This window comes from Raphanus sativus, chromosome 4 (assembly GCF_000801105.2).
Source record: "Raphanus sativus cultivar WK10039 chromosome 4, ASM80110v3, whole genome shotgun sequence".
NCBI lineage: Eukaryota > Viridiplantae > Streptophyta > Magnoliopsida > Brassicales > Brassicaceae > Raphanus > Raphanus sativus.
In genome coordinates, this window is record NC_079514.1 from 2,050,034 (window position 1) to 2,077,924 (window position 27,891).

At 38.4% G+C, this 27,891-nt stretch overlaps 9 protein-coding genes across 20 annotated transcripts; 3 read left to right on the plus strand and 6 right to left on the minus strand.

The window, feature by feature from the left end:
• The first annotated feature begins 61 nt into the window (after positions 1–61).
• LOC108854523 (uncharacterized) lies at positions 62–1,801 on the plus strand. 4 transcript variants are annotated; one of them, XM_018628110.2, is made up of 6 exons: positions 62–230; positions 438–537; positions 822–895; positions 993–1,096; positions 1,288–1,356; positions 1,455–1,801. In XM_018628110.2, exons 2-6 carry the CDS (start codon positions 470–472, stop codon positions 1,713–1,715), a joined length of 576 nt encoding a protein of 191 aa, XP_018483612.1. In that variant the 5' UTR covers positions 62–230; positions 438–469; the 3' UTR covers positions 1,716–1,801. The 4 variants fall into 4 exon arrangements, with proteins under 4 accessions (XP_018483612.1, XP_018483613.1, XP_018483611.1 ...); XM_018628111.2 differs by having other exon boundaries at positions 442–537; XM_018628112.2 differs by having other exon boundaries at positions 68–169.
• A 5-nt stretch (positions 1,802–1,806) lies between these two features.
• Positions 1,807–3,749, minus strand: LOC108854522 (myosin-binding protein 7). Of its 4 annotated transcripts, none has more exons than XM_018628106.2 (4): positions 3,438–3,748; positions 3,217–3,295; positions 2,090–3,122; positions 1,807–2,003 (listed from the first exon to the last, which is right to left on the minus strand). In XM_018628106.2, exons 3-4 carry the CDS (start codon positions 3,116–3,118, stop codon positions 1,980–1,982), a joined length of 1,053 nt encoding a protein of 350 aa, XP_018483608.1. In that variant the 5' UTR covers positions 3,119–3,122; positions 3,217–3,295; positions 3,438–3,748; the 3' UTR covers positions 1,807–1,979. The 4 variants fall into 4 exon arrangements, with proteins under 4 accessions (XP_018483608.1, XP_056865840.1, XP_056865841.1 ...); XM_057009860.1 differs by having other exon boundaries at positions 3,217–3,319; XM_057009861.1 differs by having other exon boundaries at positions 3,217–3,277; positions 3,433–3,748.
• Positions 3,750–3,915: 166 nt separating this feature from the next.
• Positions 3,916–6,045, minus strand: LOC108854521 (nuclear pore complex protein NUP43). The gene is made up of 5 exons (XM_018628104.2): positions 5,333–6,045; positions 5,067–5,136; positions 4,378–4,603; positions 4,222–4,295; positions 3,916–4,134 (listed from the first exon to the last, which is right to left on the minus strand). The coding sequence occupies exons 1-5, from the start codon at positions 5,968–5,970 to the stop codon at positions 4,081–4,083; spliced, it is 1,062 nt and encodes a 353-aa protein (XP_018483606.1). The 5' UTR covers positions 5,971–6,045; the 3' UTR covers positions 3,916–4,080.
• Positions 6,046–6,487: 442 nt separating this feature from the next.
• LOC108854519 (uncharacterized) lies at positions 6,488–7,905 on the plus strand. 4 transcript variants are annotated; one of them, XM_018628102.2, is made up of 3 exons: positions 6,506–6,790; positions 6,867–7,042; positions 7,172–7,905. In XM_018628102.2, the coding sequence occupies exons 1-2, from the start codon at positions 6,552–6,554 to the stop codon at positions 6,997–6,999; spliced, it is 372 nt and encodes a 123-aa protein (XP_018483604.1). In that variant the 5' UTR covers positions 6,506–6,551; the 3' UTR covers positions 7,000–7,042; positions 7,172–7,905. The 4 variants fall into 4 exon arrangements, with proteins under 4 accessions (XP_056865842.1, XP_018483604.1, XP_018483605.1 ...); XM_018628103.2 differs by having other exon boundaries at positions 6,867–7,003; XM_057009862.1 differs by lacking the exon at positions 7,172–7,905 and having other exon boundaries at positions 6,488–6,790; positions 6,873–7,142.
• Positions 7,165–9,102, minus strand: LOC108854518 (heptahelical transmembrane protein 2). The gene is made up of 4 exons (XM_018628100.2): positions 8,770–9,102; positions 8,587–8,685; positions 8,415–8,493; positions 7,165–7,842 (listed from the first exon to the last, which is right to left on the minus strand). Exons 1-4 carry the CDS (start codon positions 9,000–9,002, stop codon positions 7,165–7,167), a joined length of 1,089 nt encoding a protein of 362 aa, XP_018483602.1. The 5' UTR covers positions 9,003–9,102.
• Positions 9,103–10,721: 1,619 nt separating this feature from the next.
• On the minus strand, positions 10,722–12,435 carry LOC108851489 (50S ribosomal protein L21, mitochondrial). Its single transcript, XM_018624926.2, has 5 exons — positions 11,920–12,435; positions 11,748–11,828; positions 11,564–11,665; positions 11,170–11,244; positions 10,722–11,051 (listed from the first exon to the last, which is right to left on the minus strand). Exons 1-5 carry the CDS (start codon positions 12,334–12,336, stop codon positions 10,932–10,934), a joined length of 795 nt encoding a protein of 264 aa, XP_018480428.1. The 5' UTR covers positions 12,337–12,435; the 3' UTR covers positions 10,722–10,931.
• Positions 12,436–12,774: 339 nt separating this feature from the next.
• Positions 12,775–15,795, minus strand: LOC108854263 (probable WRKY transcription factor 32). Of its 3 annotated transcripts, none has more exons than XM_057009236.1 (6): positions 15,294–15,795; positions 14,937–15,163; positions 14,804–14,853; positions 13,585–14,594; positions 13,326–13,484; positions 12,775–13,248 (listed from the first exon to the last, which is right to left on the minus strand). In XM_057009236.1, exons 2-6 carry the CDS (start codon positions 15,109–15,111, stop codon positions 12,981–12,983), a joined length of 1,662 nt encoding a protein of 553 aa, XP_056865216.1. In that variant the 5' UTR covers positions 15,112–15,163; positions 15,294–15,795; the 3' UTR covers positions 12,775–12,980. The 3 variants fall into 3 exon arrangements, with proteins under 3 accessions (XP_056865216.1, XP_056865214.1, XP_056865215.1); XM_057009234.1 differs by having other exon boundaries at positions 14,798–14,853; positions 15,294–15,794; XM_057009235.1 differs by lacking the exon at positions 15,294–15,795 and having other exon boundaries at positions 14,798–14,853; positions 14,937–15,269.
• A 3,135-nt stretch (positions 15,796–18,930) lies between these two features.
• On the minus strand, positions 18,931–20,849 carry LOC108849960 (splicing factor Cactin-like). Its single transcript, XM_018623554.2, has one exon. The coding sequence runs from the start codon at positions 20,710–20,712 to the stop codon at positions 19,210–19,212; it is 1,503 nt and encodes a 500-aa protein (XP_018479056.1). The 5' UTR covers positions 20,713–20,849; the 3' UTR covers positions 18,931–19,209.
• Positions 20,850–25,410: 4,561 nt separating this feature from the next.
• Positions 25,411–27,044, plus strand: LOC108854260 (CBL-interacting serine/threonine-protein kinase 6). The gene has a single exon (XM_018627787.2). The coding sequence runs from the start codon at positions 25,672–25,674 to the stop codon at positions 26,929–26,931; it is 1,260 nt and encodes a 419-aa protein (XP_018483289.1). The 5' UTR covers positions 25,411–25,671; the 3' UTR covers positions 26,932–27,044.
• The last annotated feature ends 847 nt before the right edge of the window (positions 27,045–27,891 follow it).

Here is a 27,891-nt window from a genome sequence, read left to right on the forward strand (position 1 = left end):
TCCATGGGCCGGTAGCCCAAATTTTAAAATCAAATATATTGGTCGGAATTGCACAAGTTCTAAAATCTTCCGCTTGTTATTTTTGCAACATTGGTCGGAACTTGGAAGCAGAGGGTTGAGATATACGACTGTTGTGTGATTGAAAGTTTTGAACTTTTGCGTCGCTCAGGTTTCTGTCACCGCCGTGTCGTAGTTTGTAGCTCTCGCAGGGCATTGTTGAATTTTTTGAGGTCCTAAGATTGATATTCTGTTACGCTTATTAGCTTTAATCAATAGAATTTCAGTTTCCTCGATTGTAACCTATGCCGGGAGTTGCAGCTTTTAGGTTATAGTCTCCGGATCAATCTGCATTCTTTAAAATCTGGAGTTTTTTTTTTTTTTTTTTTTTGGTTTGGTTGCTTCTCTCCACTTTTAAAACTCATTTATGTACTTCTTAGCTAGAGGACAAGACAGGAAGCAGCAAACAATCATGGTGATGGTGTCTAATTCTAGCCATCATAACAAGGAAATAAATGTCAGAAGGAGAATCTCTGAGATGTATTCTTCTTCATACCATTTTTTATTTTGGTCTTTTGTCACATATCATATGCTTACCTGTGCATATATGGTGATAGGAAAGCATTAGAATCATAAGGGAATATATAATTCAATTGCCTGTCTATGGCGTGATGAGTGATAGGCTTCATGGATATGTGTATCGATTGTTTTTCAGTATTTGTTAGCATAGAAATAGGTTATATCATAAGCCATACATCATCTATTTGTTTGTACCGAAGCAGCGGTTTTGAGTATCAAAAGCTTTTGTTTACTGGAAAATGCAGATACAATAAAAGGGAAGAGGATTTTTCGGCGCTTAAGGACTACAATGACTACTTGGAAGAAGTGGAGTGCATGAGTTAGTCTCTCTCTCTCTCTCTCTCACACTTGTTCTCCTTACATTTTGTCTTTACGTGTCACAAAACCAAATGCATATATCTTCTTCCGTTCCACAGTATTCGATTTGGTAGATGGAATCAATGTTGAGGCTATTGAGGAGAAGATAAAGAGATACTCTCGAGAGAATGTTGAACAGATCATGGTTAATCGAGCCCGCAAGGTAACTAACTGTCTTTGGTAGCGTTTCTTTCCTCATCTTAGGTTAGGTTAGGTGATTAGATGAATGCTGTAGAAGAAAAGATATGAATAGTACTAGAAGGACATATGAGATAACGCATTTTGCCACTTTAAACCTTATCAGACCGCTGCGGAAATGAAAATAGTCTTTGTTTTATTCTCTGTTTTCAACAGGCTGAAGATCTAACTGCAGCCTTGGCGGCTTGCAAGGCCCAACAACCTCCACAAACTGATGCCGATACGGTAAATAGAGTTATAGTTTTTCATACAGACAAGAAGCTGAAGATTTCTGAAAAAAAAAAAAAACTGAAACATTTATTGTTCTTGTGTGCATTTTGTAGTCTTCAAACCATGGGACCACGGCTGCAACTGCATACAGTCAGGCTCCACGACCAACTGCATACAGTCAAACTCCACGACCAACGGGAATGGGACCGCAACCTGTGCCTATAGGAGGAAGAGCAGATCATCAGCGTTACTCTATGGAAGACGAAGCAATGCTGAGGATCAAAGCGGAGAGAGCTCCACGCGCTGGAGGATTTTCTTTGGGGATAAGCAAGAAGAGGGCTTTGGAAGAAGCATTTGCTTGCATTTGGGTTTGATTCTTCAAGATTGTGATCACCAGTTATGCGTGTACAATCTGATCAGTGATCAATCAACAGTTATGAATTATATCAGTCTTACAACCTCTGGTGCTGGTTTTGATAACTTGCTGGAAGAAAAAAAACAGTACACATTGTCTATCACTCAATGAGTCTAACTTGTTCTTCTCAATACATATTTACACACAAATATACAAGATGAACAGAACACAATGACCAACACTCAACATAACACAAAAATCTTTTCACTTTCTTTTCTTTGTCTCATAGCCAGAAGTAAAGCATTGCCTGTGTCAGTAAACATGCTTGTTAGTACTAATAAAATACTGACAAAAGTTTACTAATTAAAAATTTGATTGAATATATTATAATACCTCTTGAATGGAAACAATGGCTGGGTCTATCCAAGGTTGTAGATTGTCCAATCTATTCTCGCTCTTCACTTCAGATGATTTCACAGAACTTACCTCCTCTTTGGTTTCCCTCACTAGACTAATCTCTTCTTCCTTGACCACTCCACTAGTTTCAGGCTCTGTCTTAGTTCTTTCCCTCTCCAGCCTCTCTACTCTCTGTCTCAACCGCTGAAGTTCAGATTGATACTCTGCACGGTTTCTCTTGCCGCTTCTGTCTCTCGTCTGTCTAGGTGATCTTTTGTCCATCTTTGTCTGCTTTGCAACTTTTATCACCAGAGTTTCCTCAGTTTTACACAAACCCTTTGCTCCCTCTTTCCTTTCACGAGAGTTTGATGAGCTTGCAACATCTCCTTCTCCCTTGTTTACTCCAGACTCAGTCAACGAAGTCTTGTATTGCATGGAGTCTCTAAAATGTGTAAGCTCTTTCACTTGCTCATCCAGCTTCTTGATCTGTTCCCAGTACACATCTAAAGAACTCTTCTGTGAATCCAAACTCTGCTCAATAACTTCCTTCTCCACAGGTTCAGAAAGATCATCCACCAGCTCTGGAGTCTGAGACCTATCACTCAGTAGCGACAGATGATGATTCACCTCATCCTCCTGAAGCTTAACATCCAAGCTATTAAACTCACTATACCCCAAGCTCATAAGCTGGCTTCTATAAGCTTCCACTTGATACTCAAGCGCAGTGATCTCAACCTCCTTCTGGTAAATAAAATCCTCTAGCAGCGCAAAGGACATCTCAGCGTGAGACATTTCTTCTTCGACTATTCTCTTGTACTGTCCAGCTTCCATGGCCAGCTCGGCTTTCTCTCCTTGCAGCCTGAGAATCATTGACATAGCCTCGCTCGCTGACGTGGCAGATGCTTCCCTCTCTGCGTCTAACTCGTCTTGGAGCCTCTCGACTACTTCTTTCCGCTCATAAAGAGCCATTCTTAGATCAGTTATCTCAGCTCCTGGTATATCAAAGCTGTGGCTTCGTTCAACCATGTCTCTGCACAACACACACAACAAAGAAAAGACTTATACATAATGTTCTGTAATCATTTTCACGGTCCCATAAAATAAGCAGCAGAATCTTATTGTACCTAAGAGGTTGTAGAATTGATGAACTTGCAGATCCTATGAGAGTGATGACTAGTTTAATCTCTTTGAACAGAGGCAAAGCTTCAAATAGAAGAGATAAATATTCTGTTGAATTATACAGAAACTGTTTATCTATTCAAAGTATAAATGATCTAAATAGGGAATATAATCTCTCAGTCACAATAGTCAGTCCAGACAAATAAAAATGATTATGCTTCCTTACCAGTATCAAAAGTAGTCAGGCTAGAAAAGTATCTCAGAGCATAAACAGAACAAAGTTCTTCAACATCTTCTTCTCTAACATAAAGAAATAATCAAAATAAAACTTTTTCAAAAAGAGGACTGTATCAGAAAAGCAGTGAATAAAAAAATGATGAAATGCTGGAATATCTCAAACAATAGGAGCTGGGACATATTTTGGTGGAAGTAATCTTTGAATGATTAAAGCCTTAATGTGATCTTTAATTTTGAGTGCGGCGTGTCACCTTTCATCTTTGATTGTGGTTTGAAAACTTCTTGTGTTGTAAAATTCTAATATCTTTTCTAAAGAAAACAAAAGAGAGGTTTAAAGATTCAACATAACTACAGGGCCAAGTATTAGTTCCGGTGGGACCTACGGTGGCCGACTTCTTTTCCACCACGTGTCAGAGACGAATTGGAGGTTAGGCTTGTGTATGTAAACATACGCAATGACACAGCGATAGGGACGGATTCAGAAGTGAAATTTCAGACAGAACTGCAAATCTTTGACATCACAGACTTAGATGAATACAAACTCTGTTTGTACAGATTGTAACATGAATACAAACTGTCCTTAAACTTGTCTTTTACCATCTAATACCACCACCTTCCTCAGTTTTTTTTTGCTAAGGCCTTGAGAAGACTGCTATGGATTCCCACTCTAAGCTACATATCACATCCTGCAATAATCCAATGTACCAGATTGAGAAACACACAACACAGTTGATCTAAGCAGAGGTTAAAACTGAGTTAGATGATGTTTTCACCTGTGGATTCTGTCTGTCTATGTCAAAACTGTTAATGGCACAAGGTTCAGCCAGAAGCTCGACCGGTTCTTCCCCTGAGCGAAAGAAGAGGAGAGACATCAGTTTGGTAAATCGTATACAAGAACCAAGACTAATGTAGTAGAAAGGCGTAAGCACCTTGCTCGATGACACCAAGGATTCCGTCTTCGGAGCAGGTCATAACAGGGAGAATCCTTGAGGACGAGATGTTGGATTTGGTGTATGAGTCATACTGAACTTCCCATACCTCACTTTCAGACAGAGAATTGTTCATACCCTCGCTTGCCCCAACACCAGAGAGGACGATAGGCTGTTTTGGCCAGCGGAGATCCCAAGCAAAAACAGTACCAGAAGAACCTCCCGCCTAAACACATCGCATCAAAACAAAACTGTTAGACCACGTTTATAACATGTGGGGATACTAATATGCTATCTAATGTGACCAATGCAAGTAACCACTCAACTAGACAAAAGTTATTTTTGTGTATATGTGAAAGAAAACGTTCTTGATGACCGTGAAGGTCTAAGTATAAGATATATCTACTAGCCACAGGTGGTTAAATATTCTAACACCGAAACCAAGTGATTCACTTTCATGCCAAAATTTTTAGATTATTTTCCAGACATAAAGTAAAAAGAACAAGATGAAGGATTATTACCGGAGGACACATACACAAAATTTGGCAAATAATATGGATCACACTAAAAGCCCTCACATTCAGCAATGCATGGTGAAGAGATTATTCAAACTTCAAAGAGGTAAGACCTTAATAAGATTTCTACCACACACACACACACACACACACACACACAAGAAAAGTACTTACAATGCAAGTGTGCTTTCGGGATGGATGAATGTCAATGGAGTGAACAACTGCAGAAGTTTTTCCTTGAAACCTGCAATGTTATCATCAAGTGAAACACAGTGTATGCATGCTCTTTGAATAAACTATAAAATCAAAGGATTCACCTTTCCCATCCTACAAGCCAATTCTAAGTTCTAACCCAAAAGAACAAACTTTTCAGGTTCCATACCACTGAAGAACAAACAAGCAAGCGACTCAAAACCAAATCAAGAGAACAGAGAACTCACCAGTTGCCATTGAGCTGTGAGACAGCTTCACCAGCCTTCCTCTGATCCCACAGCTGCAAACCAAAACCAAACCCACCAGTAACAAACTCACTCGGAGAAGCCCACTTGACAGCTCTATAACCCACAAGCCCATCCCCATCAAACACCCTCCTGTACCTCAACCCTTCCCCATTCACAACCCTCACCACATTCACTCTCCCATCATCCCCAACCGTCACACACTCTCCTCCCTCCCTCCAATCCACACCCTCCACGCGTCCCACATGGAACCTCTCCCCACTAACCTCCTCGATCGCCGCACCTCCTTCCACCAAATCAACCGCCAGCACATGAATCGAGCCGGAATCCGTACTGGCGGAGACCATAGGCTTGAAGGACCCGCCGCCGCCGCCGACGACGACTTCCAGAGAGGAGACGCGAGAAGGCGAAGTCCACGAGGAGAGCGAGACGACGGAGGGGGTGTTGTTCGGGTTCGGGTCGAGGGATTGGATCTCGATCGAGGAGGATTCGGAGTCCGGGTCGTGGAAGGCTGCTGCGAAGAAACGGTTCAGGGCGGAAGCTTGCGGGAGCCATCTGACTCCGTCTACGTACTTCGATTGGGGTAATCTGTGGACTTGTAACGAGTCGTGCATCTCCATTGCTACGTACGGAGGAGAGGTTTCTTAGGGGTTTAGGAGAGCTGTCAAAGGAGAGACTGTGGTGGGAAAGTTGGAAGAAAGGACTGGGTATTTTTAGTATTCGGTTTGATCTGTTCGGTTCCGTTCGGTTTGATTAAGTTATCTCAGATATCGGATAATTTTGAAAATTAAAAATAATTTAGTTCGAATTAGTTCTGGCAGGTTTTGTTTGGTTTGATTGCTATTCAGTTCAGATATTTTAGATATAAAAATACACATTTTTAGATACGTGAGAGGTTTGATTCGGTTTTGGATACTTTAGTTTATTTCGGTTCGGATAGATTATTCCGGGATATTGGATAATTTCAAAAGTAAAAATTTAAAAACCAAAAACAATTTGGTCTGGATTAGTTCTGGCAGGTTCAATTCGGGTTGATTGTAAAATTGTAATTCAATGAGGATATTTTTTGGATACTGGGAAGTTTCGGTTCGGTTTTCGATTTTGGTTCCATTTGGTTCTTCAGATTTTTGGTAAATGGTTGACCCTTATCAGATATCATCATGTACTGAGTGAGAATCTTTGGTTTCAGGAGAAGTGGAAAATGCTGACCTTACAAGTATACCACAGTAGCTTCAACTGTCCTAACGACAAAGTTCGAAGCTTTGGTAATGTCTTCTTGAAAACTGGCGGCGGATTAGTCACTGTAGTGTCGAAAAAGAGAGACTTTACGGAGAAACCAAAACCAAACGGGAAACGATCCTTGTTGCAGATCAAAGTCCCCAACACAATCCTCGCTCGATCTGCGGTCGCTGTTCTTGGTTTAGGATTCATCGATGCTGGGTAAGCTTTGTTTTAATAACCTTCATAGCTCAAGAACAAGGCTATATATAATGTTGTAAATATAACTCTTCTTCAGGTATAGTGGTGATTGGTCAAGAATAGGTGTGCTCTCAAAAGAAACAGAGGAGCTGCTCAAGCTTGCTGCTTTTCTTGTTGTCCCTCTCTGTATCTTTCTTGGTCTTTCCTTCTCCAATGACTCAACTGATTAAAGAGGTTCCTTTTACTATCATGGAAGTCTATAACTCAATACTTGTAAGAAGAATGTGCTTTGAATATTCTTGGTAGTAACTAGTACATTCTATGGGACAGATATATTGATATTTGATACAATGAATGAAATGTTATTGTAACGTTTTACAAATTTGTTACTTGCTTCAAAAGGCACAAGAAGGAGAAGCGCGTCGAAAATCCATGATAAGAAGAGAGGCAACACTATGAGCAAGAGCTCCCAAGACTACAAACACATGGAATATCTGATGGCTATGTCCAGCTACATCGAAAGCACCAGGCTTCCATCTCTCGGGTATACGGCTAACATAGAACCCTGCTCCCGTTGCGTACAGCACAGCCATCGCAAGCTCGTAGACTAGAGCGACAAGCACGTTGGGATGATCCCTGTGAAGGTAAAGCAGATGCGAGGCCGGTACGATGCCAGAGAACCCCATCGTCAGGAAAAGAGCTGCTCTGAAAGGTCTGAAACGCGGAGCAGAGAGGGATGGAGAGAGGAGGGTGAAGATGGCCGAGAGGCCGAGGATGGAGATGGAGGAGAGGTAGAAGAGACGCCAGTGAGTGTGGCAAGAGAATGCGTAGTAGAGAGGCGCGAAGAAGGAGGAGACGATCATGAGGGAGATTCCTGCGTAGTCTAGGCGCCAGAAGAAGAGGTTGAATTTTCTTGAGTGGCAGGCGAAGAGGTGTGACAGGGAGCTGCACATCAAGCAGATCATTGACCCGGATAGGAACAAGAGCCATGGCCATTTTGGGATTGTTTCGTTGTTGACTTCTTCTCCTTGATAGTTCGAGAACGAGCTAGTAGTGTGTGTCAGGTTGGAATCCTGCCAAGAGACATAGACTTTTTAACTCAAATGTTTTGAAAGTTACCACTTAGAATTAGAACTTGTGCAAAATGGCAATCAACATATCATATGTTTACAAGAGCACTAGGCCTGAGATTATTAACCAAACCAAAAAACTGGGTTTCGTTTAGTTCGATTAAGAGGTTCGGTTCAGCAAACAAAAAAATTTGTTTCCAGTTTGGTAAATAGAGTAGTTTAGTTTTAAAAGGTTTAACCAAACCATACCCATTTTAACTAAATTTCTGAACTGAATTAACCAACTAACCAAATCCGAACAGAAATATCAAATAACAAAACTAACTTAACCAAACTCGTAACTCGTAAAAATTTAGACCGAATTAAAGAAAAACCAAAAATATCGAACCAAATTTTTTTTACAGTTTATTTTGGCAAAACTTTGGCCAAACCAAACTAACCGAATTCCAAATTAACCGACTCGAAAAAATCGAACTAACCAAATCCAAATCCGCAGGCCAGAAGATCGCAGTGACTTGCATGTCTAGATGTAATTAGAATAAACAATGGTCACACAGTCTGTATAAGAATCTTACATGATACAGAGTTTGATAGCTGGAGAAGTAAACATCTTTTGAGAATCCCATTGACGGCCACGGCCAGCGAATTGTCTTCCTGTCATTTGGACCAAACCCAATAAAAAAGTTTTAGACTTTTATATTTAAAAACCAACAAAAAGACTATTATAACCTCGAGACAAGTCTTTACCCGGAGAAGACTCTCACGAAACCGGTCAGGCCAACCTCCGTGGTTTCCATGGAACTCACCACCATCATCCAACCGAATATCAGAAACCCACCCAAGTGCCTGTCCATTTTCAAAACTCAGAATCAATTCTCAAATTCTCAAACTCAAAATGTTGAAAACAAAGATTTTATATTATAAACATACGTCCAGATGTTGAGAGTCTCATTGTGCCAAGAGAAGGCGCTGAGGAGAGTCTCCTTGAGAGACCACTCGCACCGGTAATGACTGTGTATGAACTCGTTGTCTTTGAGATACTTTGGTAACTCCTCGAACTTCATCAGCCTCCTCTCAGGTCTCTTCTTCTCGCCGGAATCCAAAGTCTTTCCATTTCTCGGAGTTACCTTCGAAGAGTCCCTCGCCGCTCTCCGCTTCTGCATGATTCGCCGTGGAAAATGGGCTCCGGCGAAGAAACCACCGTTGGTCTATCTCTCACTCTCTGTTTTGTTTTTGCAGAGGATGCTTCGTCTCCTACTTATACGGAGAAGGAAACTCTCTATGAGTTTAAAAGACAAGCAAGCTTCGTGTCTTTTGTCTTGAAGATGACATACGTGGCGGCTTTGACTGGTCTTTTTTTCCACGTGTCTTTGTTTCTTTGGTGAAATTAGTTTCGCTTGGTGTGAGGAGTATACAGCTGATAATTAATTATTACGCGCCGTGTTCCCTTTGAAACAAAATAATAAAAGTTACAGTTGGAAGGTGAGAAACGCAGATTTTGTGGCGTCTTTAAACAATTACTTACTAGTGTTTTCAAAGTTACACAAATTGGAGTGACGTCATTATTAAATCCAAAACTTTGTATTTGGTTTTTATGTACATTTTCTCAAAACCAACATGTGATTTAAACGCTACATAAACAAGAGAAAGAAAGCAAATGTGTAAACTCTACATAATTAAGCCACATCTAGGTAGATTGAAAGAGTAAGTAACTTTTAATTGGTTATCTACAAGATTCGCAAAAGAGGCTTGATTCATAAAACAAGACAACAAACACATACTGTACATATTTATTTATTTATTTATTTATTGTATGAACCTAGATTTATTGTTAAAATAAAGTCAAACATTTGAGTATAAAACTATAAATTGGAGAATGGTTCGCTTACCCAAAAAAATACAGTTGGCCCATAAATCGAAGTTGGCATGTCCACCTACGCTGTTTTCTTTTAGAAAACAATGTATGTAACCACAATGTTACTTTGTTCGATAGTTCGGTGTGCAACATTAAGACTGCATGGGTTCTATGTGGATCATGGTGATGGTAGAGTGAGTGGTGTGAAACAGTTGAATTGAACGCTAGAAGTAGAATGAGTTTGATTAATGTGAATATGATCAATTATTAAAAATGTATTTTTTTCCTGCCTCCAAAGACAACCTTTTATTTGACTCAGACTTCATAAATGAGAGATAATAAAAACAAATTCATAAAATGTCGACATATTTTGGATGCTACGTGATCAACACAAGCGCATTAAGATCACTTAAGAAGTATGAAAACGAACTTAATTGATTCGGTATCAAGAAATGTTTTTTTTAAGGAAGATAGCTTTAGGAAAACGAAAGAGCTATACAGAGTGTATAAATCTGAACAATAGTGTTAGAAAATCGCCTAAATTATATATTTTATAGTGTTCTGACAAAGGTTATTCAAATTAAAACTTATGGTTAATGATAAGGTTAAAATTATATAAATTAAATGTTATATTCTTTATACATACAAAACTTAAAAGATATTATGCATTTTGTAGAAATAAACATATAGCCAATGAATCTAATGAAAGCTATACAATTATACAAAGTTCTTTTCTACACTTATCAACCATACGACCACAGACAACGAAGCAGTGATAAGTTACTGACTATTTTTTCTATAGTTTATGCATTCACAGTACAAACAATTGATCCTAGAGATAGTGTGAAGGATGAGAAATGCTCATGACACAAACGCAACAACATAGTGCAAAAAAGACTATAATTAGATCTTACAGCACAAAAGCATATTGCAACCTCTGTTTCCGCAAACTTTTATTTGTGAATTTCGAGACAAAAACAAACAGTGTCAATGCGTGGGCCAGTTCCAGTACAAATGAAGATCAAAATCAAACATAAGAGGGTGAACTATATAGCCTAAAGGTACTCAAGTTCATATCTTAGTATCAACATTGCCATTAACTACAAAGAAAGCCTTTTCAGCTACTAGTTGTAAAAAACTTCAGAAAAGGTGAAGCCCAAATCGGCAACTGTTTGATGAACTTAATTCGAAGTATTGGCATCAGCAACAAAAGAAAAAAAAGAAGCGATTCTTCTCTCTAACCAACTAGCTCGGGCTCTGGTTGCTCTGTATCAGCTGGCTTGGAAGGCTTATGGACAATGGGCGTCTCTGGTTTCTCAATTCCTTGTATATCGGTTATTCTCAACTTTGTCAATTCCTGGACAGTGGACACAAAGTGTTAAATTGATCAAAAACAACAAAATACTTCATGGAAAGAGCTCCAAGAAAGGTTAATTAACAAAGCTGAAACGTAACATGGAGTTGTAAAGTTATACCTGTCGATGTCCTGTGGTTCTCCTATAATTCTTCCTTCGTTTCTTTTTGAAAATTAGCACTTTTTCATCCAATGCCTGTCACTCACAGAAAAGGTATGCAACTAGTTAGACACGGAAAAAAAGAAAAGAAATGACAAACTATTAGTACATGAGTAAATCCTATTCTACATCAAGACATTCAGATGATGATGTAGCAACAATAGATGAACACTAATGACTAATCTAATAACTCGTCGTCCATACATTGGATCCAAACTCTTATTATCATCAGCTGACTCAGTTTCTTTCATCAATAATCGGATTCAGCAAGCAAACTCTCATGAAAGTAATTGTTTTTCTTGCACAGCTTCACAGGTATTATACAAACACCAAGAAAGTCAGTGAGACAACTTACATGTTCTTCCACAACAGCATGAACAGTAGCATCAGGCAAGATAGGCCTACCAATAATCGTCTGGCTTGCCGAGCCCAGTAGAAGCACCTTAGTCAGTACCAACTGCCAAAGAGAACAAGATTTTAACAACAATTATTATGAACAAAATAGCAGCAACAAACCTTCACGAAGAAGAAGAGCAGACCTTATCATTGATGTCACAGAACTTCAACTTCTCCGTGAAAATAGAGTCTCCGTTGCTTACTTTGAACTGATGCGAGCCAATCTACACGAGAGCAGTAACAACATTCAACATCAGCGAGAAGTGTGTGAAATTAAACTAAGTAGAGAGAGAGAGAGAGAGCAGAGACGGAGACCTGAACAACCGCGAACACTGGTTCATAGGGTTTGAATAGTCTCTCCGAAGGTTTGAGAGGACCCATCACCTTGTACCCTATCTCCGCCGCGGCTTCCACTTTCTCCGCCGGTGAATACTCCCTTTCTACTTCCATCTCCGCCGAATCCTCGTACTCCTCCTCATCATCGTCGTCATCATCTTCTCCTCCGCTGCTTTCATCAGTATCGTTTGTTTTCGAAGACAAGAGGCGACCTTGGGAACGAGTGTACCATGGGAGATCTCTAGTGAGAGATCGATTCGGAATTGGGGTCGCATGAGAAATGATGGTACAAAAAGGCTCTAAGCTCGGATGTGAAGAGATCAATCGCGTCTGGTTGATCGAGAGGACCGTCGTGGCGCGGCGGCGTAGCTCGCGAAGGCATCGAAGGCTCGCCATCGGAAAAGCACGAATTGGGTTTAGGGTCGTTTAGGGTTTACAGAGACTGAGAGTGTTTCTTTTTTTTGTCGTCGTTTTGTTGTTCACTTCACTTGAAAGTTCATGAAGACCCTCTAAACCAGCCAGAGGCATATATGCACATAGCCAAGCTAATAGTGAATGCAGAGACCCTCTGACCAACCAGAGACAAATTCACAATGTACCTGAACTTAAAAATCTAAGACTAAACCGAATGCAAACCAAAAAAATTGAAATTTTATCCGATAAAAACTACACAAATACGTGAACACAGTATTTTGTAAGATGAGATTTCATGTTTCAACATCCGAATTTTTTGATCCAAACGTCTACATTAGTAAACGTTCTGAACATGCAAGAAAATTACAAAATATAATTTAACATGCAAGAAAGTTACAAAATACAATTTAGTTGGAAATATAGAAAATCAACATTTAAATTATTATTAAACACAGCACCTGATTATACTTGATGATATGCTAATAGACATCTTCATGTGTTTTGTGTTGTTTTATTATATAACAAGAACAAGGAGACTGAGAATGGAGTCAGTCGATCAACTCTAGCTCATAAATACACATACAATCAGCATTGCTTTATTTTCGAATCCAAATCCTACTATTCCTCTAGCCACCAACAACATCCAGTGCTTCACTGCTCTGCTTCTCACTTTCTCGTCCCACCGAGCACTGGTTCACCTGATCTTCCAACCTGGTTCTCATTGATGTTGGGGATAAGAGCACTGAGCTAGGTGTATCATGGCCTTTCTTTGGAACCGGCGTGTCATGGTTGTGCTCTCCTTTGTATGTGATTACCACAGCTCTTGTGTTCTCTACTGCTGTTTCGATGTGTTTACGGACAGGACAACCAGTAGAAGTACATCGATAGTAGTTCCTGAAACAGAAAACATCAAATCATTGATGTTATAGTGAAACATTTTACAAAAGATGGGTAATGCGTCAGTTTAAGACCTCGGATTAGGATTCCCCTTCACCATTTTCTGCCCATATTTACGCCATCTGTATCCATCCCCAGAGATCCCAACATCATCAGCTGCATGTACTACGTGTCTATGTTTCTTTCCAGGTTTGGAGACAGAAACTGAACTTTCTGTGTTCTCCTTGTTCAGTCTGAAACATAAAGACAAAAAAAAAGAGAGTGAAATTAAGTTAAATTTTATCTCTCCGTGTGAAGGCTAAGCACTGAAACCCAAGAATCCACAAAACTTGCCTCCGTTTTGGCTCTGGTTCCTCCACAGCTTCGTTCTCACAATGTCTCTTCCGTTCAGCGATTGTTGGCGACTGACAGATGTTTTCTTTGGTTGAATCGCTAGGGACTGTTGCTACTACTGCATCATCCTCTGAAACAGGTGTAACAGCTGATGCAGCTCTAATCTCTCTCGGGGAGAAGCTACTCTTCCGAGGAGGTTCGTGACTATGCAAACCTTTGGTAACAATCTGTACCATTTTTCCTGAATCGTTGGAGCATTCGATTTTTTTAGCACAGCATTCAGAATACGTACATCTATAGTAGCTCCTTGATCCCTTGGGACTCTTAACCTGCTTCTGTCCATATTTTCTCCAATTGTAACCATCACGTGGCGGTGTCCTCAGACCCGGAGAAACCGACAAGTTCCTGACCACCCGAGAATCATAACTTCTCTGTAGTAGTGACAAACCCGAAGGTAGAGATGGCTCCACCACTGATGGGTCTGACGATTTAGTCAGACCAGGAGGAGATGTTTCCACCTCGCGGTTTTCTACTGCAACTTCATCAACCACACTTACAAGATCTTCCTTGCCGCTATTTGTCCTCAGAACCGGAGAAACCGACACGTTGTTAACAGATTTCTGCTCTAGCAGTGATAGACCTTGACCTTTGGCAGCTGAAGGATTCAAAGGATCCACGACTGATGGGTTGGACGATGGAGTCAGCGCAGGAGGTGTGTCCACCTCACAGTTTTCTACTGCAACTTCATCAACCACACTTACAAGATCTTCCTTGCCGCTATTTGTCCTCAGAACCGGAGAAACCGACATGTTGTTGACCACCCGATGATCAGATTTCTGCTCTAGCAGTAATAGACCTTCTTGAACTTTGGCAGCTGAAGGAGCCGGAGATAGAGATGGCTCCACCATTGATGGGTCTGACGATGCAGTCTTCACTTCACTGTTTTCTACTGCAACTTCAACAATAGGCATAACCACACTTACAACATCTTTCTTGCTTCTATCAGTCTCCTGCCAATGAGCCACATGACACAAATAAAAAAAGAGAGTCAAAGGTCACGCCTTTTAGGTGTTCTTAACAACCCAAAAGTTAAACTACTCTTCCCAAGAAGCTTTGCCTAGTAAGCTACACAAACTACAATTAATGTAACTTTTGATCACTGAAGTGAAACTTGTAGATTTCCATAAAACTTATTATTAAAAAAAAAGAATACCTTTACCTCTCTTACATCTTGATCATTTGGCTCCACTGGTGAATTTTCTAGAACATCTGGTAAAATACAAAACATCATCTCGTCAAGACACGAATAAAAAAAATCAACAAAGAATCTTCGTAAACAAAACCATTTTTACCTTCAACTTTATCGTTAGCTAGTATTTCTCGTATCGCCACGTCATGTACATCCTCCATATCATCGCCGATAGTCCCAATTGATTCTTCGTCTCTGAGTTGACTCACTCCATCACACAGCTCCTTCTCAGGTTTCGCTTTCTCGCTCTTGACTGTCTCCGTAGTGCTCTTCTCCATCGATGACTCTCTCTTTCTCACTCGTGGGGTTTGTCGGAGAAACGAACAAATTCTGTAGACAATAAAGATAGTCACTTTCCGACCGACGGATCTCCGGACCGAAACGCTGCGTTTTATCGCTTAGTCCTTGTGCATTAAAGCAATAAAGAAGATACTGAAGGAGAAAAGGAAGGGGGCATTACTGAGATTTGACTGAAGATAAGTCTTTTAAACAAACTCCGTTAATTTCTCCGTTGGTTATTGACGTATTCGGTTTAGTTATTCACTAGTTGACCGGCCTCGCGCATGCCATGAATAATTTTTGGAATATTATTTATAAAATTTAAGTTTTGTTTATATGAATGATGCTTATATGCATTGTGTCTTATAATTATTGATTTATTCTATGTTTAGTGTGTTTAAACTTTCCCCAGAAAAGGTATTTTCAAACTACTAAATCCACTAACTCCCAAATTGCAATACAGATGAAAATTACAACAAAAAAAAAAGTGAAAAACCAACATAAAATTTAAGGGACAAGTAGAAAAAAATGCATTTTTATGGAAAAAAGAAGGATTGGCATTCAAGTATCCATTCAGATAATTTTGGAGTTTATTCAGATTTTTGAAATTAGAGATCTAAACTTCATTTGAGTATTTATAATTTTCTTTTGGTTCGGTTTAGATCTTTACGGATTCGGTTCGGGTTCAAGTTCTTCAAAATCTCAAAATACCTTAAATTTTAAAATAGAAATAATATACAATATAGAAATTTGAATATTATATGCTAAATAAAATCAACATGACAAGTAGTTCAATTTAGATATTTGGATGTAGAACGAGTAGGTATTAAAGGCATTTTTGATGTTTAGGATATTTTTAGATATTTTAGATATTGAAGTTAGTTATTTTGGATAAGTCTGTATTCTTTGAGTATTTTAAATATTTTTAGAATAGATCTATATAATTAATATGTTTATGTATATAATTCTATTTAGGTATATTTAAGTACCCAAAATATTCTGGTTTGGATTGTTCGGATCTGATTCTTTAGATACCAAAATTTTGAGTTCATTCACATATTTACAATTTTGGATCAATACCATTTTATTTTTTTTTATTATTTTTTTTTTGAAAAAAAGGCATTCATCAATACCATTTTATTGAGGGATGTTCGGTTCAGATTTTCAAATCCATGTATTTTACCTATCTCTAGAGAAAAAAAAGAAGATAAAAGATGATTTTATTGCATTGTATGTTAGATTTTATATACAGAATAAAATCAATTGTTTTAAGATAAGTAATTTTATTTACTTTTCCAACAATATAAAATCAATTTCTATAGAAATAAAATAAAAACACTACGAATCCATAAGAAATTGCATTTATTAAATTTAATACATATTTGTATTCGTACCTAGAATGAAATTTTCAAGAGGTTAAACTCCTCTATGTACCAGTTTTATTAGTTACCAACTATGCTTAAGGTTAACAATTTCATTAAGAAATAGATTACTATAAGACCACATAACAAGAAAGAAATATTCATTTCTAAACATAAGTATGAGACATATATTTCTTACGGTTAAAGAGGTTAGAGAACATTACAATGGACGAAGCAAATGAGAGATACAAACCAAAAATTCAAAAAAAAAAAAATATTACAACTCCTAAACAAAATAGCTCTCAAAAGAAAAGTATAAAAATTGGAAAACAATTCACCATTTATCAAAAAGACCAGAATAAAAATCAGATAAACAAAAAACAGTGAGATTTTTGGATAAGACTATTTTAGTGCATTTGATGATAACTTTGAGATACAAAATCTATACTGTTCAGTCGTGTAATATGACATGTGTAAGATTAGATAACTATGCTTTCTAGCATTTTCAGTAAAGTTTTAGAGAATTAGTGGGACTTGGATTTTAAAGAGTTGGTTGTTTTTAAAACTAAGAGATTAGTTAAATTTTTATAGAGTTATGTTATACTTATATAGAATTTTGTTACGTTTATATGAAAATATTGTATTTATAAATCAATAAAATTCATGTTATAACAAATTTAGAAAACAGGTTAGAGTTAGATCGACGGCGGCGAGCCATTGTCAAGGAAGTGATCCTTGGACTACACAGAGGTTGTAGCTTGGAATCCTTGGACTAGTCTGATGTGGGATGTGGACGTTAATATCATGGCAGAGAATAAAGGGGACTTATGCAGAATAAAGAGGTTATGTTCTCAGATCAACAACTAATGTCAAGTAAAGAGACCGAGACATGGGTAGGAGTCTTATGATCCTCGCTTGTTCCAGCGGGATTTCGTCAAGTCGATGGTGAAACTTGTAGGACCGCTAGATTTCTAATTGAAAATTACGAAACTCAAAGCATATAAACGATAACAAAAAGATTGAAAAAAGTTAAGAAATCGTAAGAAAATTGACGAATTCACGGAGTCGAGATTTGATATATTTTCTTAACTCGATAAATCGCCCGTAATATGTGACGGTTTTTATGCAATTTTTGAATTCCAGGATACAACCATGATGACACCGTTTCGCAGTACCCGAAACAGAATCTACGAACTCACTATTACGATATACTCTCGAGACAAGAAAAAGAAAATCTAAAGAGTATTTTTCTTTCTAGTAAGAGAAAGATTGTATTGTGTGTAGTGAGAGAAAGATCAATGTAAGATGGGGATGATCATTTGTGAAGTGGAATATGATGTATTTATAGTGGGTAAAAGCTTGGTCACCAAGTTAGCAAAACTTGGAAATCAAGTTGTCTAAACTTGGTCACCAAGGTGACTTCGCTTGGTTGCTAAGTTTGCTAACTTGGTTAACAAGTTTTTCTCTTGAGACTTGAGTCTTTTTCATCATGGTTTCAAAACCAATAAGTGAATCAAATTACTCAGCCCATTTGATTTGTAAAATGACTCAGCCCATAGGGCTTATATTAATTGGTTCCAACATCTCCAGCTACCATGTCCTTACTGGTCCTTTAGGTCAAGTCAGAACAAACTGCTCAAAAGTCCTTCGCTTGAACTGATTTTCTTCCTCTTTTAGTTTACCACTTTTCATCTCTCCCTTTACCATTTGCGATTTGTATAGCAATGTGGGGCCTTAGGTTCAATGAGTTTATGTTGAAGGATTAGGTTGTTGATTCAAAAAGCTCATCTGTTCTTACAGAGTTCTCAAGAGCACAAGTCAAATAAAAGAAGTTTCAGAACAAACCTTTAGTTCAACTTGATCAAAAATTTGAAAGCAGATATAGGTCATGGGGTTCATCATGTATGTGACCTGATGAAATGGTATCTTGCCTTCTTTGATACTCAAGAAACCGTGTTGAAGCAATCAGAGTATCTATGTTGTAAATACACCAGTTACAAGAGGCTGTGACAAAACTTCTGCTAACATTTTGTGACGTCCAGCATAAGTAAGGAATGGTTAATTATGCTTTATATCCGTGGCTGGTTATTGAAATTAAGAGATTTTTTAATTTTGCATAGAGTTTTGTTATATTTATTATAGAATTTTCTGAAAGTTTGTATTTTTTGATATCGTAAACAACTTTAAAAATCTAATTGAGAGATAAATCAATATTTTTTATCACAAAATTAAATTTTCTAAAACAAAAATACAACATTCAATAAAAAGACCAAATACTTTAGTTCTGCTTTTATTACAAAAAGATAAATTAAACGAAGAAAACAACATCTGAGATCATAGTTTTAAAAAAAAAGAAAAACATCTTGAGATCAACGATTCGGTCTTCAGTGCTTCTTCATTGATTTTGGCTTCAGTGTATCCACATGAGAGAAGAAAACTCGACATTACTTAGTACGGTCAAATGGGTTGTCCAGAGCCCATTTGTGATATGGGCATTATTGGGTGGTCCAATATGGACAATGGTCCAAGAAAATACCCAAGACCATAAAGACCATGTTCAAATGGTGAAACCCATGGACACCCAATATATTTCATTTGTATTCAAATTTTATAAAACCTCATAAAATCTATAATTATTTATTTGTACTATTTTAAATTTATAAAATCTGAAACAAGTTTATTTATATAACGTCGTTACTGATCATTCGTGGAATAAGGGAACGGCTCAAATCAGTTTTATCGCCTGTAACGATGTCGTCTAAAGTTGATGTACAAGTGCAGAATCCCACGCTCAAACGTGCATTTGAACCCCTTCTTGCGAGAAAGCTCCCACTCTTTATTCACAATCCGGAATGCAATGTCTTGATAAGGTGGACCAGCATGGAACCGGATCATACAAGTCTCACCGCTTGTCCCATCTTTTTCTATAGTGTAAATGGGAGGCTTGATCTTATCATCATCATCCACCAAATCCGGGTAGAAGATGTTAAACTTGTACCCTTGAACAAACTTTGGAGGCGGGTTGTCGTGATCGTAGTGCGTTTGGTTATACTTGTTCCACTCGTAACCCGTGTGCACTCTGTTGAAATACTTTGGTTTTCTTGGCCGGTACTTGTAATAATGCCACCGGTATACCTCATCAGAATAATCAAGGTTCAGTTCAGCATTAGAGCCAAACACAGCATCACCTTCCTCCATTGCTCCCATTGCTTTCATTGCTTTAACCTTAAAGTTATCTTCCACAGCCATCCGCTTCATTTCCAGTAGCTTCTTGTCTTCCTCGGGGTCGATTGCTTCTTCAAGATCATCATCACCGTGCATGAGCTCTGGCGAAAACGAACCAGCCGCTTCTGCTTCCTCCTCTTCCATAATAGGAGGCTCCGGAGAGAATGCTTCTTCAGCATCTGAAAGTTGCTCGAGATGTCTCCTCAGCATCTCGGCGCAAGCCTTTGCCTTGTATATATGGAGGCGTTTTAGAACCGCTTCCCAAAACTCTACTACTTTGGCTGACCCAGAACGCAGCTGGGACTCAATGTCCAACTGCAGTTCTAGAAGCTCCGAGTGAGTCTTCCCATCAAGAAGTTTTCTCACGTCAGCTTCAACACCAGCGTGTAGTCCCCTTTCTTGAGCTAGAGGAGGCTCCTCCTCCCCTCTAACTCTAGCTTGATCGAAATGGAACTCTTCCTCATCTTGAAACTCAGCTCGAGCACGTGCTCTAGCCAACAATGCCATTTCTTCCTGGTGTCGAGCTTTCTCCACTGCTCTCTCTTCTCTCCTCTTCTTAACCTTTTCAACCTCTGCCATCCTCTCCCCGCGTCTTCTCTTCTCAGCTTTAACGGAAAATTCGTCGAAGGGTACTCCATGGTGAACGTCTTTTTCGATTTTCTTCCCCCACACGAATGTCTCAGTAAGATTGGAATCTCCAAATGGATTTGAGTCGTTGGAGTAGCCAGAGACAGACTGAGTCTTGAGCTTCTTTGCTGCACGTAATGCCTTCTTCTGAGCCTTTTTAGCCATATACTCCTTTATTTCTTCCTCAGAGGGCTTCTTACAGGAACTTCTCTTCCCTCCACCATCGCTATCAGATGAATCATCACTCGGACGAGGGCGTCTACGACTGCTGCTGCGAGGAGACAAACCATCTGAACCGTCAAAGTCACAAGAGTAAGACTCGGATTCATCTCTCCGCTTCTTCTTCTTCTTATGTCTATCTCTCCTACTCTTACCATGAGATCCCATACTTTGAAAAGTAACCTAACCACACTAAGTTGGATCTGAAATCAGTGACGGTGGAGACTTCTCCTCATGAAGAAAAGCTGATTAGTTTGGAAACTTTTGCTATAGTAGCTATTAGGGTTTGTTTTTGGTGTAGAAGGTTGTGAGAAAGTTTTTGTGATCAATGTGCGTGTCCCTTTGTTTATATAGATAGGTGAGGGGGGGAAATATAACCGACCCTATTTTTCCTTTTATAAAGACCGACCTTAGCTGATTGTCTTTTCTCATGATTAAATTCATTAATCACAAAATTATCCATGATATCTTTTAAAGTGACATTATCAGGAGGATCTTCTCCAATTTGTTTGCATAGCTTTCTACTAACTTTTCCCTGTCCTCGGTGCGACTGGAACAGCCACCTCATTTTTTCATTAATGAAGAGATAGGTTTACAAGCCTATAAATGTGCTTCCTTGGCAAAAAAGAAATATAAAACAAGGAGAACACTATGGGAGATCAGGGTGTTTGGTCACCTAATCCATAGTGACATAAGAATTGAAAGTCTTCTTATGCCTTCGTGCTGAGATTGTGTTGCGGACTTCTCTGTCGTAACTTCAGTGTTGGTGAAGCCGTTGTGGTGAATGGAAGAGTTGCGCTGTCTCCAAATATTATAGATCGTGGCTTGTGTGACAAGATTCCTGAGCGTTGACGGAGCCGCTGCTGTCTTGGACCCAACAGCCACCTCATTTACATTTATACAACCAATCCTCCTTTTCGCAGGAGCTATCCATCTTTTTTTTAGATGCGTACTTCCTTTTTAAAAAAGGGATCAACCAGCCTCACAGCATACACACCTGCATGCATCCACCAACACAAACACAAAGTAGAATGAGTCATTAAATGAGCACTCTGCATTCATATAGAAAAGGCCACAAGAACTAATTAACAGCACTCCATTCTAACTGCAAACCGGAAGAAGGACAAATCGAATCTCTGCAGCAAAGACAAGATATCTGCAGGCAAAAAGAAGAAGAGAAGCCGTTTTGAGTACCTGGAGGAAACACGAGCAGGAACAACTTGAGGAAGACATTGCTGTTGTGATCTCTGAGAAACCAATACCAAATAAACAATTTGATGATGAGAAACTCAAGTAGAAGAAATGTGCAATAGGGAAGAGTGAAAGGCATTTTAACTAAAGGAATTGTTTTTTTTTTCTTTTGCTCAGTATTTGAATTTCATTATAAAATGAGAAGGTAGTCCTGCTCTGTTTTGTATGCCTCGCTTTGTATGCCTCGAACTCTGAGGCTGATTCGGTGGCAAAATCAGCTCTCGCTTTGTATGCCTCGAACTCTGTTACGGGAGTCTAGGCTCCTTCTAGTTAATGCATTTGTGTTTGATCAAAAAAAAAAAGTCCTGCTCTGTTTTTACTTTTTTTTGGGGGGGGGGAGGGGGGAGCGAGGAAGACTAGTTAGCTAAAACAAACCTTCTCATTCTCTAATGAAATTGAAATACTTAGCAATCAAAACAAAAAAAGAAGAGTACCGTGAAGGAGAAGATAGAATCAGATCTAGTCCATTCGCTTATTGAGAGTTGCGACACATGTGAAGCTGAGTGATCCATATGAGAGTAATACACACACAAAAATCCACATAAAATGTGATCAAAACTGATTTGAAATTATAGCTTGAAATTACAGTAATACACACACAGAAATCCACATAAAATGTGTTCAGCCATAAAAAAACATTAAGTCTAGAGTGTTCAATATAAGAAAAGAACTACTCGTGTTTCATAAAAAAAAGGAAAAAAAAACTACTCAGACCTCCAGCCAAATTTCAAGGTAGAATTCTTAGTCAACATAGCATATGGTTAATTACTTTAGTGATGAGAAACATCGTGTAAGTTTCAAAATACGAGATTCATATAGTATTTTTCGCTTGCATACAATAAACAAAAAAACTCACTTCAATATTTTGTCTAGATTTTAGTCAAATTTTTTTTTTGTCTAGCTCTTTTTGGGGTCGGCACGTTTTGTGTAATTTTTCACTTTTTTATTTGAGCTGTGATTTTTTCTTTTTCGAACTTCAAGTTGAGACTTTTTCTTTTTGCAAAACCTAGAATTTGGCCGTCACTGAATTTTCTCGTAAATAATACTTTCTTATTATTTCATTATGAATTCTGATTATCTATTCTAAAATACATGACGCATAGTGCAAATTAAACAAAAAACATTGTATGAGCATGTCTTGATCAATCTATTATGCGGCTTTATTTATAATCAAGCAAATTATGTGTCTAAGCAGCACCCAAAATTGACACACTATTAAGAAAACAATCTTACAGAGAACAGAGAAAATGAGATTAGTGTGTGTCTGTTACTAATATTCTTTGATAAGAAAGAAACATGTGATGTTAGACTTGTTTTGGTCGAAGCTAAACAAAAGATTAATTTGCTCTGTTCAAGGAAACTTCTCATTTCGTTTTCTTAACGTATCGTTATTATCGCATTGGTGAATATATCATGCATCAGCAGTCATCTCAAAACGGACTAGCAGCTAAATACGACAGCAGTATTGATAATTATATTTGATTAGAGCTGAAATGTGTCCTAATGATCATTATCTGTCAATAATGTTCTCCTCGAATATTATTAGTGATAGATATAAGTTATTGGCGACGGCCATCGGGAGACAATAAGACAAGACATCGCCTACCGAAGAATGAGAGAATATCCTATTATAGGTCCCATGAATAAAATCAGCATGTAATAGAACCCGAACCAGCAAACGCCTGCCCATCTTTTGTTTATTCGTGATTGTTTTTGTTTATGCTTCTCGCGAGAACATGCAATAATTTCAAAAAAGTAGAGGATCGTTTATCATGTCCAAGAGGCAATAAGGACCACATCGAAAGTGTTAGTTCGTCTAAAACAATCAAGCAGCGTTATGATTAAATATAAACTAAATGATATTTAAGATTCTGATTTTCATGGTCATATTAGCTTATTCATATATGTTTTTAATTTCTTTTTACAAACAAAGTCGGTACTTATTTTGCATGTTCAAACTGAGATTAGTTTAGGGATAAAAATAAATAATAAAATGAAAAGTTAAACTAAGTTCCTCATATTACGAAATGAATTTGATATTTTGTTGTTTCCAATTGTTCTCTTAGTTTATTCTAATTTTATTTATACGGCTCCATTAGTTTATTTGCATGTCCTTCAACATCACATACAATAATATTATAACTTGTCTCCATAATATCATATGTACCATTTGACATTCAGTTAAAATGACATAAGATATTATCATACAAACAAACCAGATTGGCAATTATTGAATGTGCGAGTTATTGTCGATTCAAAGAGATCATTTTTTTTAAGAAGTCAATTTTTTTAAGAAGTATCAAATTATATCAATGATAGTTTTTTCCCATGCATGTCAGCAATGATAGTATACATTTTTAGTACTTTATTTTTTCGTGTTTGTGCAAGTGTATGTATGTGTCGCAGATTAAAAAAAAAGTTTGTCGCAGATAAATTATTAACGAGAAGCAACAGAGAAGACAGAACAGACGCCAATGAAGGAGAGTCTCGTGAATGCGAATAAGCACAAGCAAGCTGATATGCTAGATATATTGCATTTAGACCACTTCAAACAATATCATTACAACAGTTGTTCTAGTTTGTTTGTTTTTAACGAGAAGAAAGTTGAAGAAAACTATACATGTATAGCGAAATTTGGGTGGTTGACGTATGATTTTAATGTGATTATATCAACTATGAGGAAACAAATTTCATCAGAGGTTAAATTTCTGGATCTTCGGTCCATTGTCCAATATTTCATGATACATGTGATGATACTTACAACTGAGCCATATATTTCTGTTGGTTTTGTTTTTAGTGTTCATGTATTTAAACGTGATATCTTGCTTTTAAAATAAACCGCAAAACAAGTAGAAAAAGTTATATTTTTTCAAAAAAAAGTAGAAAAAGTTATTATTATTTTTTGGTGTAAACAAAAAGTTATTTTTTAGAAAAAATTATTAACGGATGACATTTCGGCGCTAAAATTTTTTTGAGATAATCCATAAATCCATCGGTATTTAGTTCAAATTTTACTAGAAATTTTGTATATCGTTTAACCAGATTATATGAGACTATGTTTTAAATCTTATTTGAAAACATGGGAGTTAAGGTTTCAGTACAGTTCTAAGTTCTAATCATAACTAAAACCCTAGAATCAAATGCATAATAGACAATAACAAATACTAGAAAAACTGAATTCAAGTCCTTAGTCGACCATTATGCTACCAATATTATTTTAAATAAATTTACATTTTTGCTGATACAGAAACTTAAATCAAATTAATAAAAAATATTACATTTCCCTCAATTATCACAGGCAAGTCTGCATTTGTATACATGCAATGCAAATGGTAAGTAGGCCGTCAACGATATTAAACTTTCAAAGAAATGTCGACCATACCAAACAGTAGAGCGACAGAATAGTCAATCCTGATCACAACCGGTATTAAAGGGACACGTGTCACCGTCGCTCTCCATGTATCACACAGAAGCCGCCACAACGAGGTCTCCCGACATAAGTTGGTCAGTGGAAGGAAATTAAATTAACTATGTGGTTACCACTAACCACTACTTATAAGGGTATTTACGTAATTAGATAGTCGTTAAGATCTATATAAAGCTCTTGTTCTGTCCAGTGCAGAAGAACGAGAGGAAAATAGTTATTATCTCAAAAAAAAAAGAGTTTTTGTTTCTCTCAGATATTTCTATCTCTTTCTACTCTCTGTTCTGTTCTGCTGATATTTTTGAATAAAGAAGCGAAAAAATCATTTAAAGGGAATGCAGAGAGATGGTTGGAGTATCGCCGGTGAAGACTAAGCTCTGTGATCGGTTTAACCGATCTGCCGGCGGCAGGAACTGCCACCGGAAACACGTCGGACGGGTGATCTAGTGAATATGACGGAGAACGGATCTGAAAGTTCGGGGCTGCTTCACGGCCGTTACGAGCTAGGTCGACTTCTAGGTCACGGAACATTCGCGAAAGTGTACCACGCACGTAACGTAACAACTGGAAAAAGCGTTGCTCTAAAAGTCGTGGCCAAAGAGAAAGTACTAAAGGCTGGTATGGAGGAGCAGATCAAGCGAGAGATCTCGGTGATGAAGATGGTGAAGCACCCCAACATCGTCGAGCTCCACGAGGTCATGGCGAGCAAAACCAAGATCTACTTCGCCATGGAGCTCGTGCGAGGCGGCGAGCTATTCGCCAAAGTCGCCAGAGGAAGGCTCCGCGAGGACGAGGCGCGCGTGTATTTCAAACAGCTGATCTCCGCCGTTGATTTCTGCCACAGCCGCGGGGTTTACCACCGCGATCTCAAGCCGGAGAATCTGTTGCTTGACGAAGAAGGCAACCTGAAAATCACGGACTTTGGTCTCTCTGCTTTGGCCGAGCATTTGAGGCAAGACGGGCTTCTCCACACGACTTGTGGGACTCCGGCGTACGTCGCGCCGGAGGTTATATCGAAGAAAGGGTACGACGGAGCTAAGGCGGATCTGTGGTCTTGTGGAGTTATCCTCTTTGTGCTTCTTGCAGGGTACTTACCGTTTCGAGATGATAATCTTGTCAACATGTATAAGAAGATTTATAGAGGAGACTTCAAGTGTCCTGGTTGGCTCTCTTCTGATGCGAGACGGCTTGTGGTAAAGCTTCTGGATCCGAATCCGAATACACGAATCGCTATAGATAAGGTTATGGACTCACCTTGGTTCAAGAAAAGATCCAAGAATGAACCAAGAACAACAGAAAGTGAGGTTCAGGATCACAAGTACAAGGAAGAGACTGAGACGCTAAACGCGTTTCACATCATCGCTTTATCCGAAGGGTTTGATCTCTCGCCCTTGTTCGAGGAGAAGAAGAGAGAGATGAGGTTCGTGACTTCTCGGCCGGCGAGCAGTGTGATAACGAGTCTTGAAGAAGCGGCGAGAGTTGGGGATAGGTTTGATGTGAGGAAGAGCGAGAGTAGAGTGAGGATGGAAGGGAAAAAGAATGGTCGGAAAGGGAAGCTGGCGGTGGAGGCGGAGATATTCGCGGTGGCTCCGTCGTTTGTGGTTGTGGAGGTGAAGAAAGATCATGGGGACACTCTTGAGTACAATAACTTTTGTAGTACGGCTCTTAGACCAGCTCTCAAGGACATTTTCTGGACTTCTACACCTGCTTAGTTAAATATTTATCAGCAATTTTGCTACATCTTGTGTGTTTTTAGTTCCTGTCTGAAAAAATATTGTTGGATTCTATGTGATTCTTAATGGGTATCGTTTGAGTCTTTTCATCATCTGTGTGATCAAAGCAGAGTGCGTTCGTGTGGTTTAGAACGGTTTAAGGATTTCATATCAATAAATGATACTTAGGGCATGCGCAGTAGTGAAACTCTCTTTCACGATTTCCAAAACCAATAATAATACTTTTTTATTTTTTTTTTTCGTTTGAATTCTAAAAAAAAAAAAAAAAAAAAATTAATCGACCACCAATCGCGGGCCACCACGTGTCAGTGGAGCCCGCGAATAGTGTTGATACGGGTTCACTAGGATGAACCTGCGCGGCACGGATTCATAAAAGTTTGATTATTATATTATTTCTTTTTGGTGAACCCCACCTTTAAATCCCTTGATGCTGGTGGCCTTATGACTCGTTCAAGAATGTTCAACAGTCAATTTATTATGCATTCTAAATGTCTCTTTTATTTTTTTCTTTTGCACGTCTCTTACGTTGGAGATGATTAGGACATCGTCGCCTTCTTCTTCTTTTTAACTCTGTCACACGTTGGGGTAAGATTCATGTGTATACTGATGCGTGCCGACATAACTCATTTGAACTTGTGTGCGTTTTTAACTTTGTTGACTCTTCTCCCAATGTACAAAGTCTAACTCATAACATTTGGTAAGATAAGTACCAAAAACATTAAATTCAGTCAAACAACATTAGCGAAGCTTGTGATGTAATTTGGTCAAGACAGTGAACTCGGCCTGATAAGTTTGGCAAAACGATTTGCTGGAACGTGCTACCAAATACCAATAGTATTGTTATGATGATTAGGGATAAGATTATGTTTTTCTTTCTTTTACACGTCTCTTATATTGGAATGCTAACTTAGGACATCATCTTTTGTAACTCTCTCTATT

What these genes read in the sequence shown, in the direction of transcription:
- LOC108851489 (XM_018624926.2), bottom strand. Translation starts at nt 12,336, where the DNA reads ATGGCGAGCCTTCGATGCCTTCGCGAGCTACGCCGCCGCGCCACGACG. An exon ending in CAGTGTTCGCGGTTGTTCAG is followed by an intron (nt 11,829 to 11,919) that starts GTCTCCGTCTCT and finishes GCTCTCGTGTAG; the next exon opens with ATTGGCTCGCATCAGTTCAA. An exon ending in ATGCTGTTGTGGAAGAACAT is followed by an intron (nt 11,245 to 11,563) that starts GTAAGTTGTCTC and finishes TGTGAGTGACAG; the next exon opens with GCATTGGATGAAAAAGTGCT.
- LOC108849960 (XM_018623554.2), bottom strand. Translation starts at nt 20,712, where the DNA reads ATGGGATCTCATGGTAAGAGTAGGAGAGATAGACATAAGAAGAAGAAG.
- LOC108854263 (XM_057009234.1), bottom strand. Translation starts at nt 15,111, where the DNA reads ATGGAGAAGAGCACTACGGAGACAGTCAAGAGCGAGAAAGCGAAACCT. An exon ending in AAGATGTAAGAGAGGTAAAG is followed by an intron (nt 14,595 to 14,797) that starts GTATTCTTTTTT and finishes GCTCATTGGCAG; the next exon opens with GAGACTGATAGAAGCAAGAA. An exon ending in GAACCAGAGCCAAAACGGAG is followed by an intron (nt 13,485 to 13,584) that starts GCAAGTTTTGTG and finishes TTTATGTTTCAG; the next exon opens with ACTGAACAAGGAGAACACAG.
- LOC108854523 (XM_018628109.2), top strand. Translation starts at nt 425, where the DNA reads ATGTACTTCTTAGCTAGAGGACAAGACAGGAAGCAGCAAACAATCATG. An exon ending in GGAAGAAGTGGAGTGCATGA is followed by an intron (nt 896 to 992) that starts GTTAGTCTCTCT and finishes TCCGTTCCACAG; the next exon opens with TATTCGATTTGGTAGATGGA. An exon ending in TGGTTAATCGAGCCCGCAAG is followed by an intron (nt 1,097 to 1,287) that starts GTAACTAACTGT and finishes TGTTTTCAACAG; the next exon opens with GCTGAAGATCTAACTGCAGC.
- LOC108854521 (XM_018628104.2), bottom strand. Translation starts at nt 5,970, where the DNA reads ATGGAGATGCACGACTCGTTACAAGTCCACAGATTACCCCAATCGAAG. An exon ending in TCACAGCTCAATGGCAACTG is followed by an intron (nt 5,137 to 5,332) that starts GTGAGTTCTCTG and finishes ATAACATTGCAG; the next exon opens with GTTTCAAGGAAAAACTTCTG. An exon ending in CCCGAAAGCACACTTGCATT is followed by an intron (nt 4,604 to 5,066) that starts GTAAGTACTTTT and finishes CGATGTGTTTAG; the next exon opens with GCGGGAGGTTCTTCTGGTAC.
- LOC108854260 (XM_018627787.2), top strand. Translation starts at nt 25,672, where the DNA reads ATGACGGAGAACGGATCTGAAAGTTCGGGGCTGCTTCACGGCCGTTAC.
- LOC108854519 (XM_018628102.2), top strand. Translation starts at nt 6,552, where the DNA reads ATGCTGACCTTACAAGTATACCACAGTAGCTTCAACTGTCCTAACGAC. An exon ending in TTAGGATTCATCGATGCTGG is followed by an intron (nt 6,791 to 6,866) that starts GTAAGCTTTGTT and finishes ACTCTTCTTCAG; the next exon opens with GTATAGTGGTGATTGGTCAA.
- LOC108854522 (XM_018628107.2), bottom strand. Translation starts at nt 3,118, where the DNA reads ATGGTTGAACGAAGCCACAGCTTTGATATACCAGGAGCTGAGATAACT. An exon ending in CCATTGTTTCCATTCAAGAG is followed by an intron (nt 2,004 to 2,089) that starts GTATTATAATAT and finishes TTACTGACACAG; the next exon opens with GCAATGCTTTACTTCTGGCT.
- LOC108854518 (XM_018628100.2), bottom strand. Translation starts at nt 9,002, where the DNA reads ATGCAGAAGCGGAGAGCGGCGAGGGACTCTTCGAAGGTAACTCCGAGA. An exon ending in GAGACTCTCAACATCTGGAC is followed by an intron (nt 8,686 to 8,769) that starts GTATGTTTATAA and finishes GAAAATGGACAG; the next exon opens with GCACTTGGGTGGGTTTCTGA. An exon ending in TTCGTGAGAGTCTTCTCCGG is followed by an intron (nt 8,494 to 8,586) that starts GTAAAGACTTGT and finishes TCCAAATGACAG; the next exon opens with GAAGACAATTCGCTGGCCGT.